At 41.8% G+C, this 15,384-nt stretch overlaps 2 protein-coding genes across 10 annotated transcripts in view; one reads left to right on the top strand and one right to left on the bottom strand.

Moving 5' to 3' along the window:
- The window catches only part of NUP155 (nucleoporin 155), a 54,994-nt gene extending 50,394 nt beyond the window's left edge, over window positions 1-4,600 (bottom strand). For all 8 annotated transcript variants that reach the window (XR_009596795.1, XR_009596794.1, XR_009596793.1 and 5 more), the window contains exons 1-2: window positions 4,317-4,600; window positions 1,045-1,182 (exon numbers count right to left, since the gene is read on the bottom strand). Coding sequence is in view for 5 of the 8 variants with exons in the window: in XM_042233844.2 (XP_042089778.1) it covers window positions 1,045-1,182; window positions 4,317-4,473 (295 nt within the window). In the remaining 3 variants the exon portion in view is untranslated. The remainder of the gene's footprint in view (window positions 1-1,044; window positions 1,183-4,316) is intronic.
- A 5,164-nt stretch (window positions 4,601-9,764) lies between these two features.
- The window catches only part of WDR70 (WD repeat domain 70), a 275,928-nt gene continuing 270,308 nt past the window's right edge, over window positions 9,765-15,384 (top strand). The window contains exons 1-3 of one of the 2 annotated variants that reach the window (XM_004017038.5): window positions 9,765-9,877; window positions 9,984-10,043; window positions 14,150-14,233. In XM_004017038.5, the coding sequence (XP_004017087.1) occupies window positions 9,853-9,877; window positions 9,984-10,043; window positions 14,150-14,233 (169 nt within the window). In that variant the 5' untranslated portion in view covers window positions 9,765-9,852. Of the gene's footprint in view, window positions 9,878-9,983; window positions 10,044-14,149; window positions 14,234-15,384 lie in introns of those variants that run through there. The other variant, XM_027980102.3, reaches the window with a different exon arrangement.

Here is a 15,384-nt window from a genome sequence, read left to right as displayed (position 1 = left end):
TCTAATTAAAGGAAATATGTCTTGTATTAACAGAGGATTAAAGAATATTAAGAAACTAAGCAAGAGAAGAATGAAAGATAAGATGTATCATATATTTAGTAACACTATTTTACAGTCTCAGAGAGACAATGAAAATTAAAGGGAAAATATCAATTAGATTTTACTCTATTTATTTACTCGATTTTTCTATTTATTTTTACATTTTCCATAATTTTTCATTTCTTTTCTATGTCACATTATATTTAAGCATGAAACCCTTTCACCCTCAATAGATTAACATACTTTTGAAAGTCTTAAATTTTTTATGCAGGATCTTGATGTCTTTACCATGAGAGTTACAGAGTGATTTTTATAAAAGCTTCCTAGCAAATAACTCTATAGTCCTTGTATAGGGTATGCTACCGTTTAAGAAAAGCAAATAAAATCTTACTTTTAGAAGATAAGAAATCTCCTCTAACTTCTCAGTCTATGAAGAAGGCATTAGTACTTCAGTTTCTTATACCCTTAGGTGTAGATTTTTATTGTAATCCTTGGAAATGCAATCACTAATAAACTAAGATACCCCTAAGTGTGAAAACGCACCAAAAACTTTTTGGGGGGTATTTTCAGAAGGAAATACGTGGAATTTTTTGCTTAAATATTTTTCAGAGCCACTTCCCAGTTTTAAATGTTAAAATGGGGTGGGGGAGAACCACTGGCCTTTGAACTGAAAAAGCATGGTAGGAAAAACTTCCTTTTCCCACCCTACTTAATAGGAAAGTATCAACTTACCATACGTCATTCAAAAATGCAGAATTAATGGTAAACAATTCACTCTCCTCAATGTCCCTGAACAATTAAAATGTGACTCAATTTTCAACATTCAATTTTATTATGAAATTTTCTAGGCACATGGCAAACTACCCATGTACTTATAAGTATTTTAAATAAAATCCTTACATGAACTTGTACACGAAACACTAATTAGACACAAAACAAATACTGTAATAATGAGAACACTAATTTTTAAATATTTTAAATAGTTAACACAAAGGAATAGGATACGTCCAAACTGTTCAACAAGTTCAGGTGGGAGAGGAACTCTTCGGATGGAACTGATGTCTGGAAGGTTGGGTACTGACAGCAAGCCAGGTCCTTGCAGGGGATAATCCATATCTGACATGCCAGAAACAGTGGGATTATCTACAAAAAATAAAATGAGAAACAAAGCATTTATTTAAAATAACAACGTACGGGGCATCATATGGGCAAGCAGAAGTACTGCAGGCTACAAAAATAAAATTGTGTCTGGTGGTTCTAAAGGTATATGGAGAAAAAAGAAGTTCTGATCTGACACAAAGGAGGCCTAAGGAATTCTAGTGTTGAGATGGGGTGCAATTCCTGGTTTCAACACTAAAAAGTCTTTAACAAAGACTTGTCTCTGCAAGAAAAGAAATGGTTAGTTCAATAATTTATAGTGTTTTTCTATTATTTTACTAATCTGAAATGGGAAAAAAATTATAAAACTGCTTTACAGATAAAAACAACTGTGGACAAACAAAATACTGACTGAGGAAAAAACAGCATTTCCTTTCCCACTTAAAAACCACCCATGCCTTTTCCCATCACGCATTCCTCCATCCCCTCCTGTGTGCATGCTCAGCTGCATCCGACTCTGTAACCCCATAGACTGTAACATGCCACGATCCTCTGTCCATGGGATTCTCCCTGCAAGAAGACTGGTGTGGGTTGTCATGCCCTCCTCCAGGGGATTTTCCCAACCAAGAAATTGAACCTAAGTCTCCTGTCATTGCAGGTGGATTTTTTATCCCTTGAGCCACCTGGGAAGCCCCACCCCCTTCACCAATACAGGCACACTTCAGAAATGTTGTGGGTTTGGTTCCAGACCACTGCAATAAAATGAACATCCCTAGAAGGCAAGTCTCATAAGTTTTTTGATTTTCCAGTGCATGTAAGTTATGTTTACACTATACTGAAGCTGAAGCATGCAACAGTATTGTTTTTTTTTTAAAAAAAAAAAAACAATGTATACACCTTAACTTAAACAATACTCTATTACTAAAAAATGCTAACCATCATCTGATAAGGCAGAGCTGTCACAAACCAATTGTAAAAACACAAAGCCAAAAATCTGGTATTTGCAAAGTGTAATAAAACAGAGGAATAAAATGAGGTATGTCTGTAATACCACAAAAGCAGTATTTTATTGGGGTGGGGGGGAGAGGAATCAGACTACTCTATAAAGTGTTCTCAACTGGCAACTTTTCTCTTCCTCTAAACCCCAGACACTAAGGGCAGGAGTGGGATGGTCTATTCCATCCTAGTCCTGAACAAGGTGTTTTAGATCTGACTGATCATCTATTTTCTGCCTCTCTAAAGTACAAAGATGTTGTGGGGAAATGACATACAAAACAATTTTATGAAAAATTTAAAAATTTATACAACTAGAGAACAAATTCAGTCAATCCTTATGTATTGAGTATCCAGCTTCAAAAACTACCAGTTATATGCCCAGTCATGTTTTACATATATCAGTCCTATCCACTTCTTCCCTAACGTATTTTTTGAAGCAAATTGCAGACATTCTATTTAATATTAAAATATAATTTTTGAGACACTTCACTATTTTTTAATTTAAAAAGTCTTTTATTTTTGAACACCAAAAACATTTTGTAATGGAGTGTAGCCAATTAACAAGGTTGTGATAGCTTCAGGTGAACAGTGAAGGACCTCAGCCATACATTACATGTAGAACACTGTGCATGTTAAATGGCAGTGGGAAAACAATGGAATTGTGAAAGCCTACAGAAGGAAAGAGATATTTAATGGAGCCTGGAAAAACAGCTTATTAGGCAAAGAAGAACAGTCTAGAAATGACGACGAATACATGAAAAATGAAAGAGGGGGTCTCTTATTATAGTAAATGTGTTACATTCAGTATAACTGGAACAAGGATGTAAAGAATAGGATGGAAGAAGGAAAGATTTGGTTAGAGAGGTAGATGTATGTAAAGGTGGACAGGTTGAACTGGGGTGAGATATGAAGAGAAGACAAGAAGATATGCACTGTTTTCAGTTTACTTTCAGAAATAAGGTCAAAGGGAGTGGTGCTGTTCAAAATGAGAGCTGCTAACAGGTCACTCAGTTCTTACAAGACAAGCCCACGTGTGAGTAGCTGTCAGGAATAAATACTCCTTGCTTTGTTCCTGTCTTTTCTCTGATTTTAAGTCAATGAATTTTATTAAACTGCAGGAGCTGTCTTTTAGGTTTACATTGCAAATATTGTCGTTGTTTAGTTGCCAAGTCCGGTCCGTCTCCTTTGTGATCCGATTGACTGTAGCCTGCCAGGCTCCTCTGTCCCTGGGATTTCTCAAGCAAGAGCATTGTAGCCAGAGGATCTGCTCAACCCAGAGATCAAACCCTCATCTCCTGCACTGGTAGGTGGATTCTTCACCACGGAGCCACCTGGGAATTATCCTGCTTAAAATATCTTGGTTCATGCTTGCCAAAACCTTGTGCTTATCTTATTTACTCTCCTCAACTTTTCTCCAATTTCCACCTTACACAAGGGTCACTTCTTTTCTAGCAACTTGTGTGATTCTATGTGCCTTGAGGAGCCGGACCTTAATTCAAAACCATTAAACAGAATATTGTACAGACACCTGTCTTTTGTTGGCACAAAATCTGCCCTACCCTCCCTGTTCATCATCACTCGTTTCCCTGTTCCCTTCCTTCATTCCGCTTGTAGTTCTTTTTCATACCCTTCAGCATTTCATATTACAGTAACGCTACACATAACATGGCATATCTTTCAGCGAACATAGTAAATTTCCTAATTAACTTCGTTTGCTCTTCGGTTTTACTCCGATAGTGAAACGAGATATTAACAGATGAAACTTGGATCAGGTGATCCTCCTCATCCAGTCTTAGCGATAAACACCTGAAGGTAGTGAGAAGCTCATTAAGGTTAAAATATTTGCCTCTTTCTGCCTCAAATAGGGGCTTGCTCCTCGTTCCTAGCCTCTCAATTGCCTGTGATGAAGGGCGAGAGAAGGAAAAAATTGAAAATGGGCTCTTTTCCCCCTTTAGGGCTTCTCTTGTGGCTCAGACGGTAATGAGTGTGTCTGCAAAGAGGGAGACCCCGGTTTGAGTCCTGGGTTGGGAAGATCTCCTGGAGAAGGGAATGGCAACCCACACGAACGCCCTAAATCTCAGGATGTCTTCGCCCATTCACCCTGGGGATGGGACCTATTTATGGAGTCAGATCAGAGTCCTTTGGGCTGAGAAACAGTCACCAACTGGGCAACGATCACTCACTTGGAGCAGACACCATGAGAAGCTCGGATAGGTCCGGGTACATGCGGTCTTCTTGCAACTGACGGTCGATGAGCCGCCCCGCATTTTCCAAAGCTTCCTGCAGGGCTGCCGCCGACGTGGAGGCCGGCATCGCCAACCCCAGCAAAGAAGACGGCATATCGAAAACCGAAGACAACAGCAACCGGAGAAAGTCAAAAAGCAAGGAGAAATAAGACAAAACCCAAGAAGCTAGCTCAGCCCCAAAGCTTAGAGCGCGCGCGCCAAACGAGCGCCTCGGCGCCAGTGCATGACGCACTTCCGGTTCATCGGGTGGGGAATTTGAAGCTTGCATTTAATTTGGCAGCTGGGAAGGGGAACTTGATAGAGGTGGGGGTGGACGTTAGGGGTGGAGCTAAGTGAGAGGGAGGTGGCTGTTTGGGGAGGCGGGGGGAAGTCGGTGTTGTCTTGGAGGAAGGGAGAGACGGAGGTGGAAGGGAAAAGGGGTGGGGCCAAGGGAAGGGGAGGGACGGGACGGGGGTCTGTAGGGGTGGAGAGGAAGGAGGGGTGGAGGGGTCGGAGGGGTGGAGGGGCCGAGTGGGTGGGAGCCGGTTACTGCGGGTACTGCGCAGACTTGCTCGGGTTCTGGTGAGTTCAGCGCGCGCTTGGATCCGGGTGCCTCGAGCTTCGGGTAGCGGGAATCCGAAACAGCACCTATTTGAGTTTCGTGTCAATTTGGTTGGTGGTCCAAGTAACTTCGGACTTCCCTGGTGGCTCAGACGGTAAAAGTGTCTGCCTATTATGAGGGTTCGATCCCTGGGTTGGGAAGATCCCCTGGAGAAGGAAATGGCAACCCACTCCGGTACACTTGCCTGGAAAATCTCGTGAACCGAGGAGCCTGATAGGCTACAGTCCATGGGGTCGCAAAGAGTCGGACACGGCTGAGCAACTTCACTACCAAGTAACTTCTGAGAGTGGATAGGAATTGGTAACCGTTAGAAAAAGTTTACCCATAAACCAAAACTTCTCTACATTTCTAATGGGCTTCAGTGTAAATCAGGCTTTCTAGTTCCGTGTCCGGAGAAGGCCATGGCACCCCACTCCATTACTCTTGCCTGGAAAATCCCATGGACGGAGGAGCCTGGTAGGCTGCAGTCCATGGGATCGCTGAGGGTCGGACACGCCTGAGCAACTTCCCTTTCACTTTTCACTTTCATGCATTGGAAAAGGCAATGGCAACCCACTCCAGCTTTCTTGCCTGGAGAATCCCAGGGATGGGGGAGCCTGCTAGGCTGCCGTCTATGGGGTCGCAAAGTCGGACACGACTGAAGCGACTTAGCAGCAGCAGCTTCCCCTCTGCAATGAGAAATAAAGCAAGGCATCAGATCTCTGTACCCAGTGAAGATTTCGTAAACATAAATTTTCACGGTAACGTACCACAAAATCAACTGGTAGCGACACGGAACTGCTGCTGCTAAGTCACTTCAGTCGTGTCCGACTCCGTGCGACCCCATAGACGGCAGCCCACCAGGCTCCCCCGTCCCTGGGATTCTCCAGGCAAGAAAGCTGGAGTGGGTTGCCATTGCCTTTTCCAATGCATGAAAGTGAAAAGTGAAAGGGAAGTTGCTCAGGCGTGTCCGACTCCTAGCGACCCCATGGACTGCAGCCTACCAGGCTCCTCCATCCATGGGATTTGCCAGGCAAGAGTACTGGAGTGGGTTGCCATTGCCTTCTCCAAGAGGGGAAGCAGATGAGTCTAATTCACTGTTTCATCCCCAGCGCATAGTAGGACTGTTATAGAATAGGCTACCCAACATGCTTTCCTAGTAGCTCAGATGCTAAAGCATCCGCCTGCGGCGATGCAGGAGACCTGGGTTCGATCCCGGGGTTGGGAAAATGAAGGAAATGGCAACCCACTCCAGTATTCTTGCCTGGAGAATCCAACGCACAGAGGAGCCTGACTGGTTACAGTCCATGGAGTCTCAAAGAGTCTGACACGATGGGGGCGAGTAACACACACACCCAACATGTCATCTATAGCAGTGCGATTCTTAATTTACATCAGGCATACCTGTGCTGGGAATATCAAACTGAAACAACTTTCGTATTCTTATGGAAACTCTCCTGTCCTCATGCAAGGACACAGAGGCAAAAAACCTGAGTATATCACTCTGTTTTCTATAGAATATGTAGTAACTGAAGTAGAAGGGTAGAAAAGGAAAGATATACCCATCTGAATGCAGAGTGCCAAAGAACAGCAAGAAGAGATAAAAAAGCCCTCGTAACTGAACTATGCCAAGAAATAGAGGAAAACAATAGAATGGGAAAGACTAGAGATGTCTTCAAGAAAATTACAGATAGCAGGGGAACATTTCATACAAAGATGGGCACAATGAAGGACAGAACCTGTATGGACCTAACAGAAGCAGAAGATACTAAGAAGAGGTGGCAAGAATGCACAGAAGAACTATATTAAAAAGGTCTTAGTGATCCAGATAACCACAATGGTGTAATCACTCACCTAGAGTCAGACATCCTGGAATGTGATGTCAAGTGGGCCTTAGCATCACTACGAACAAAGCTTGTGGAGGTGATAGAATTCCAGTTAAGCTATTTCAAATCCTAAAAGATGATGCTGTGAAAGTGCTGCACTCAGTATGCCAGCAAATTTGGAAAACTCAGCAGTGGCCACAGGACTGGAAAAATGTCAGTTTTCATTCCAATCCCAAAGAATGTTCAAAGTACTGCATAGTTGCACTCATTTCACATGCTAGCAAAGTAATGCTCAAAATCCTTCAAGCTAGGCTTCAACAGTATGTGAACTGAGAACTTCTAGATGGGAAAAGCTAGATTTAGAAATGGCAGAGGAACCAGAGATCAAACTGCCAACATCCAGTTGGATCATAGAAAAAACAAAGGAATTCCAGAAAAACACTTCTGCTGCATTGACTACACTAAAGCCTTTGACTGTATGGTTCACAAAGTGATGGGATTACCAGCCCACCTTACCTGCCTCCTGAGAAACCTGTTTGCAGTCAAGAAGCAACAGTTAGAACTGAACATGGAACAATGGACTGGTTCCAAATTGGGAAAGGAGTATGTCAAAGCTGTATGTTGTCACCCTGCTTATTATAACTTCTATGCAGAGTACATCATGCCAAATGTTGTGGGCTGAATGAAGCACAAGCTGGAATCAAGATTGCTGGGAGAAGTATCAATAACCTCAGATATGCAGATGACACTATTCTTATGGCAGAAAGCGAAGAGGAACTAAACAGCCTCTTGATAAAGGTGCAAGAAGAGAGAGAAAAAGCTGACTTAAAACTCAACATTCAAAAAAACTAAGATCATGGCATCTGGTCCCATCAGTTCAGTTCAGTTCAGTTCAGTCGCTCAGTCGTGTCTGACTCGTTGCGACCCCATGAATCGCAGCACATCAGGCCTCCCTGTCCATCACCAACTCCCAGAGTTCACTCAGACTCATGTCCATCAAGTCCGTGATGCCATCCAGCCATCTCATCCTCTGTCGCCCCCTTCTCCTCCTGCCCCCAATCCCTCCCAGCATCAGAGTCTTTTCCAATGAGTCAACTTTTCACATGAGGTGGCCAAAGTACTGGAGTTTCAGCTTTAGCATCATTCCTTCCAAAGAAATCCCAGGGCTGATCTCCTTCAGAATGGACTGGTTGAATCTCCTTGCAGTCCAAGGGATTCTCAAGAGTCTTCTCCAACACAACAGTTCAAAAGCATCAATTCTTCGGCACTCAGCCTTCTTCACAGTCCAACTCTCACATCCATACATGACTACTGGAAAAACCATAGCCTTGACTAGACGGACCTTAGTCGGCAAAGTAAAGTCTCTGCTTTTGAATATGCTATCTAGGTTGGTCATAACTTTTCTTCCAAGGAGTAAGCGTCTTTTAATTTCATGGCTGCAGTCACCATCTGCAGTGATTTTGGAGCCCCCCAAAATAAAGTCTGACACTGTTTCCCCATCACTTCATGGCAAATAGATGGGGAAACAATGGAAACATTATTTCTTTATTTTCTTTATTCTTTATTTTCTTGGGCTCCAAAGTAATTTTGGAAGGTGACTGCATCCACCTGAAGAACTGATGCTTTCGAATAGTGTTGCTGGGTCTTTCCCAGTAAGTCAGCTTTTTGCATCAGGTGGCCAAATTATCGGAGCTTTGACTTCAGCATCAGTCCTTCCAATGAATATTCAGGGTTGGTTTCCTTTAGAATTGACTGGTGTGATCTCTTTGCAGTCCAAGTGACTTTTCTAGAGTCTTCTCCAACACTGCAGTTTAAAAGCATCAATTCTTTGGCACTCATCCTTCTTCATGGTCCAACTCGCACATCGATACATGACTACTGGAAAAACCATGACTTTGACTAGACGGACCTTTGTCAGCAAAGTGATGTCTCTGCTTTTTAATATGATGTCTAAGTTCGTCATAGCTTTTCTTCCAAGGAGCAAGTGTCTTTTAATTTCCTGGTTGCAGTCATTGGAAATATTGAGAGCAGGAGTGAAAGGGGGCAACAGAGAATGAGATCGTTAGATACCTCAATGGACACGAGTTTGAGCAAACTCCAGGTGATGGTAAAGGACAGGGAAGCCTGGCGTCCTGCAATTCATAGGCTTGTAGAGTCGGACAAGACTTAGTGACTGAACAACAAAGGAACTTATTTCTCATTGGCAAAAATGTGTAGATTGTAATTGTTCTTATTTTGATTATAAAGATGTGTTTGAGCCTAGTTATACTGATTTCAAGTTCATGGTCCCAAATCACAGTTATATTTGCACCAACTCAATAAGTGTTCATCCTGCCTGCCACACTAAAGATTCCACATGCCACAACTTGAAGACCCAGGGCAGCCAAATGAATAAAAATTAGAAATTTTAAAAGTAACATATTTAAAAGAATAACATCTAATCCTTGTTACTGTAAAGAACACATTTTATGAAAAATTGTCAGTTTGTAAAACTAAGCCATTAATGAAAAGAATGGCGTTATTTTACATTTTTGCAGATCCCTTAAATGTTTGGCTAAATAAGAGATAGCTAGATTTTCATATGTACCGTTGTTATATGTTGTTTAGTGGAAGTATATGGAGAAAGGGAGGCCTCACACAGTTAAACAGTTGAAGAAGGGAGTATTTTAACATTTATGGACACTGTGAATATTCTTCTCTGACAGCATACCAAAACTTTCTTAAAGGTTAGTTGTGATGTGAAATTTTAAGCCATCCTTAGAATTCTGAGGATTAAGTGTTACCTGGTCGGTAAATGCATTTTAGGAAGTAAAAAGAGTTAATAGAAACCCCAGATAATCCCCTTTCAATGGGTTTAATTGGACAACCGGCTGTGTGGTGCCTATACCTTGCCAGCCCGCTAGGGCGGCGCAGCCCAGGGAGGCCTCTGTTCCTCCGCGCAAGGCGCCTCTCTTGGCCTTGGCGGCGACGCTGACGCTTGAAGGCGATACTTCCTGCCCGGTTGCCGGGAGTCTTCCGCAGCTGTTTGTGCTGCGGTTGTTGCTGGTTTCTTGGAGAGTGGCCGAGCATGGAGCGCCCGGGGCCCAGCGATGGTGGGTTCAGTGAGGCGAGCACCTGTAGGATGGGCCGGGCAGGGCGGGCGGCGCTGGAGTCGCCCTCTGACAAGGCCTTTTCCCTTTTCTCTTTCTCAAATGACAGGCTCAGACGTATCGGGACCAGACCCACAGCTGGCAGTCACCATGGGCTTCACGGGGTTCGGTGAGTGACTGCCCTAAACATGGTCTCCTTTTGCAGAGGTTTTATGAGTCGCAGGTTGGGAGGGGCGGCCGAGCTGTCCCTTGTTTCCCGACATTCCGCTGTGCCTAGTCCTACCTATTAATACTTTTAGCCCTAGTGTGTGTATCTTGCAATTTCAAGTCACACTCTCCCCCGCTCTGTTTTCTGATTACTCTCTGTCTCTTGAGACCAGCCCAGGTGACACTTTTTACGGGACCGTTAGTGAAAAAGAAAGATTGCTGCCTGACCTACCCGGTGGAAGGTGTTGGTTAATGGAGAGAGTTGTTTCTCTGCATCCTGAGGATAAGAGCCAACCACTGATTGTGGTCTGTAATAAGATGGCCCTTTTGGCATCAAGTGGGCTATTAAGTGATGTTATAATAGTTAAATCTCTTATTTAGTTGAAGTATTGGTGGTTTAGTCGCAAAGTCCTGTCTGGCTCTTGTGAAACCATGGGCTGTAGGCCACGAGGCTCCTCTGTTCATGGGATTCTCCAGACAAGAATACTGGAGTAGGTTGCCATTTCCTTCTCCAGGGGATCTTCCCAACCCAGGGATGGAACCCAGGTCTCCTGCCTTGCAGGCAGATTGTTTACCGATTGAGCTAAGGGGAAATATAGTTGATTTATAATGTCATGTTAATTTCAGGTGTACAGCGGAGTGATTCATTTAAACAAACACATACATATTAATATATTCTTTTCCCTTATAGGTTATTGCAAACTGTTGAATATAGTTCTCTGTAATATACAGTGGGTCCTTGTAGGTTAGTCTTTTTTCCTACTCCGAAGTCTTCACTTTAGTCTCTTGTTTGTTCATTCATACATTCATTTATTTGGGTAATGTCTTGAACCACATATTTATTATCTCCTAGGAGGTCATGTCTACAAAAGTGCTGTATGCTTCTGTAGTATTCAGTTCAGTCCGATCACTCAGTCGTGTCCGACTCTTTGCTACCCCATGGACTGCAGCAGCCAGCCTCCCTGTCCATCACCAACTCCTGGAGTTTACTCAAACTCATGTCTGTTGAGTCGGTGATGCCATCCAGCCATCTTATTCTGTCATCACCTTTTCCTCCTCCCTTCAATCTTTCCCAGCATCAGGGTCTTTTGAGATGAGTAAGTTTTCACATCAGGTGGACAAAGTATTGGAGTTTCAGCTTCAGCATCAGTCCTTCCAGTGAATATTCAGGACTGGTTTCCTTTAGAATGGACTGGTTGGATCTCCTTGCAGTCCAAGGACTCTCAAGAGTCTGTTCCAACCCCACAGTTCAAAAGCATCAACTTTTCGGCGCTCAGCTTGCATGACTATTGGAAAAACCATAGCTTTGACTAGATGGACCTTTCTTGGCAAAGTAATGTCTCTGCTTTTTAATACGATGTCTAGGTTTGTCATAGTTTTTCTTCCAAGGTGTGTCTTTTAATTTCATGGCTGCAGTCACCATCTGCAATGATTTTGGAGCCCCCCGAAAATAAAGTCTGTCACTGTTTCCACTGTCCCATCTATTTGTCATGAAGTGATGGGACCAGATGCCATGATCTTAGTTTTCTGAATGTTGAGCTTTAAGCCAACTTTTTCACTTTCATCAGGATGCTCTTTAGTTCTTTGCTTTCTGCCATCAGGATGGTGTCATCTGCATATCTGAGCCTGATATCTCTCCCAGCAATCTTGATTCCAGCTTGTGCTTCATCCAGCCCAGCGTTTCTCATGATGTACTCTGCATAGAAGTTAAATAAGCAGGGTAATAACATACAGCCTTTCCCTATTTGGAACCAGTCCGTTGTTCCATGTCTAGTTCTAACTGTTGCTCCCTGACCTGCATACAGATTTCTCAAGAGGCAGGTCAGGTGGTCTGGTATTCCCATCTCTTGAAGAATTTTCCACAGTTTGTTGTGGTCCACATAGTCAAAGGCTTTGGCATCATCAATAAGGCAGAAATAGATGTTTTTCTGGAACTCTCTTGCTTTTTCGATGATCCAGCGGATGTCGGCAATTTGATCTCTGGTTCCTCTGCCTTTTCTAAAACCAGCTTGAACATCTTCAAGTTCACGGTTCATGTATTGCTGAAGCCTGGCTTGGAGAATTTTGAGCATTACTTCACTAGCATGTGAGATGAGTGCAATTGTGTGGTAGTTTGAGCATTCTTTAGCATTGCCTTTCTTTTGGAATTGGAATGAAAACTGACCTTTTCCAGTCCTGTGGCCACTGCTGAGTTTTCCAAATTCGCTGGCATACTGAGTGCAACACTTTCACAGCATCATCTTTTAGGATTTGAAATAGCTCAGCTGAAATTCCATCACCTTCCATTAGCTTTGTTCGTAGTGATGCTTCCTAAGGCCCACTTGACTTCTTATTCCAAGATGTCTGGCTTCAGGTGAGTGATCTTACCGTTGTGATTATCTGGGTTGTGAAGATCTTTTTTGTATAGTTCTTCTGTGTATTCTTGCCACCTCTTCTTTATAGCTTCTGCTTCTGTTAGATCCATACCATTTCTGTTGTTTATTGTGCCCATCTTTGCATGAAGTATAGTATTATGTACTTATTTTTGTACACAGTATTGTGTACTCTAGTATTATGTTACTTATTTTTGTTGTAGTTCTTTTTAATAGCTTTCTCCCTAATGTAAAGAACACAATAAATGAGAAGGAAGAAAGTAAAATCATTCATAATCTCATGAGCTAAAAATCAAAGCAGAAAAATTTGTTTGCTTTCCAGTTTTTTCTGTTGTGTATTAATAACACTAAGATCATATGTACTTATGTACAATTTTATTCTTAATTATATGGAATTTGTTTAATTCTTAATATTTTGAGGATTTTCCCGTTTTATAAAATTGCTCTTCCAAAGCATTTCTTCTGATGGTTTGAATAGTAGATAGAAGTGCTATAATTTGTAACATTTTGAGGTTTCTCTCACATAGTTCCTTTCTTTTTATCAGTAATACTGAAATAAACATTTTTATAAATAACTCTTTTATCTCCTTTTATAAAAGGAGTATTATGTATACTTCCATAGGGTAGATTTCTACAGGAGGGACTACTTTGATAAAATATATAGGTATTAAAAAGTAACAAAAAATTGAGTATATAGCTTTTAAAATTTCTTGATATATGTTGTCATAATGCTCTTCGGAAAGGTGGTTTCAGTTTATATCAATCAGTAGTGTGTAAAAAAACCATTTTTACCACATTCTCACTAACATAGAATAGGTATTGGTACTGAAAAAAAAACACCAACCCTAGTAAAATCAAATATAACATTGCTTCCAAGCAGATCCAGGTCATCAGAATGTCAGTTCCTGGTGGTTTTGGGATTGAGACCCCTGTTTGCTTACTGGCTTTCAAGTGGGAGTCTCTTACCTCTTTCTGATACCTGCATTGCTTATCTTCTTGCCCCCTTCATCTTCAAATGCACTGCGGTCCTTCTCAAGTCTCAAGTCTCTCTGACTTCTGCCATATCTTTTCTGCATCCATACTACATTTTCTTGTAAGACCTTCTATGATGGACTGGGCTTGCCAGGGTAATCTCAGTCTTTGCGTCTATAACCTTCATTAATGTGCAGAGTCCCTGTGAATGTAGTATGTTCACAGGTTTCAGGAATTACGATATGAACATTCTCTATTCTGCCTAGTACCCCATGTTGAAGTTTCAAAGAGAAGAGTCTAGATAAAGTACAGGAAGATGGGAAAGTTGGCTGGTTAATCTTATTTAGTGATGAGATTGTAATTAAGTTTCCCTGGGGAGTTGGGACTTCCCTGGTCATCCAGTGGCTAAGACTCTGAGCTCCCAAAACAGGGGGCCTAGGTTGGATCCCTGGTCAGGGAACTAGATCCTGCATGTTGCAACTAAAGATGCTGAGTACCGCAGCTACGATCCAGTGCAGCCAAGTAAATAATAAATATTAAAAAAAAAAATTCCCTGGGGAGTAAACGTTTTCTTCATTGATATTTTATGGTTATTTGGTAGCTGTGCTATAAATTAGATAGACTTTAAGTGGTTATTGATACATCAGTAAATAAGTATTGAGTACCTGAATGTTGGCCAACTTAGTTCAAGAAAATCACAGTCTGCTACTTATTCCTGTTTTAGGAAAAAAAGCTCGCACATTTGATTTGGAAGCAATGTTTGAACAAACTCGAAGAACAGCAGTGGAAAGAAGTCGGAAAACACTGGGTAAGAAGTTCAGTTATTTGCTTTCTTATTTGTGTAGATACTATATCCAATTTACACAAGTGTGTTACCAGCTATAAAATTATAAGAATAAAAAAAATTCAAAATTGTTAAAAGTTCACATGTGCTGGTTCCTTTGGAAGGAGCCAGCATTATCTCATTTTTTAAATATGATAAAAGTTGTATCTAGGGTAGGAAGGTCTGAGTTCTAAAATCTGTCAGAAGTGTGAGCTATGAACAAACAAGGATTCAAAATTAATTTATAAGAATCAGAACAGAGACTTCCTTGGTGGCCCAGTGGTGGGGAATCTACCTTGCAATGCAGGGGATGCAGGTTCAGTCCCTGGTCTGGGAAGATTGCACATGTTTCAGGGCAATTAAACCCTTGAGCCACAACTAAGACCTAATGCAGCCAAATTAAAAAAAAAAAAAAAGAATCAGAATAGTGGTTTCTTTTCTTCACCCTCTATCTGATTCTCATTTCGTTTTTTTCTTTCCTGCTTACAGTGGAACCAGTATTTGGAAGGCTGAGCGAGAGGTGGCTCTCAGAGTTGTGTACACCACTGATCGTTGACCCAGACAGTATAGAAAATTGAGCCATCCAGTGAATGGGGCTGGTGCTGTTGAATCCCTGCATTCATGAGTTGTATCAGACATTTAATGAAGGCCTTAACTTCCAGACTGTCTGGTTTGATACCAGGTGGTTGGCAGTTCTAGCTACCACCTCAGGATCGTTGGAGCTGACTGTCTCCTCTACTGCTTTCTTTAGATCTGATTCAGTTCATTCTTATACTAGAGAAGGGATAGATGTAAACTGATAGAGCAGAAGGCACTCGGAACCAGAGACAGGACTCCTGGGAGAATTTAAGGGAATGTTGCTCCAGTACTTATCATTGTTTTAAAATGATAAATTATATAGCAGTACTATCTCACATTTGAGAAGTGAGCATGATTTTTGGTCTTTGGAAGAATAATAGTTTTTGATTTTTGTGTGTGTGTGTGTGTGTGTGGTAAAAAGACAGCTATCTACATATAATGTATATTGTTTAAAAAAGCTGCAGCTATTACCTGAAATTTCAGTTACATACAGAAGTACAAGAATGAACTCCCATATTCCTATCACAGATTTAACTATTGTAACAGTTCATGGCCAG

This window comes from Ovis aries, chromosome 16 (assembly GCF_016772045.2).
Source record: "Ovis aries strain OAR_USU_Benz2616 breed Rambouillet chromosome 16, ARS-UI_Ramb_v3.0, whole genome shotgun sequence".
In the NCBI taxonomy this organism is placed as follows: Eukaryota; Metazoa; Chordata; class Mammalia; order Artiodactyla; family Bovidae; genus Ovis; species Ovis aries.
This window is presented reverse-complemented; position numbering and strand designations above follow the sequence as displayed.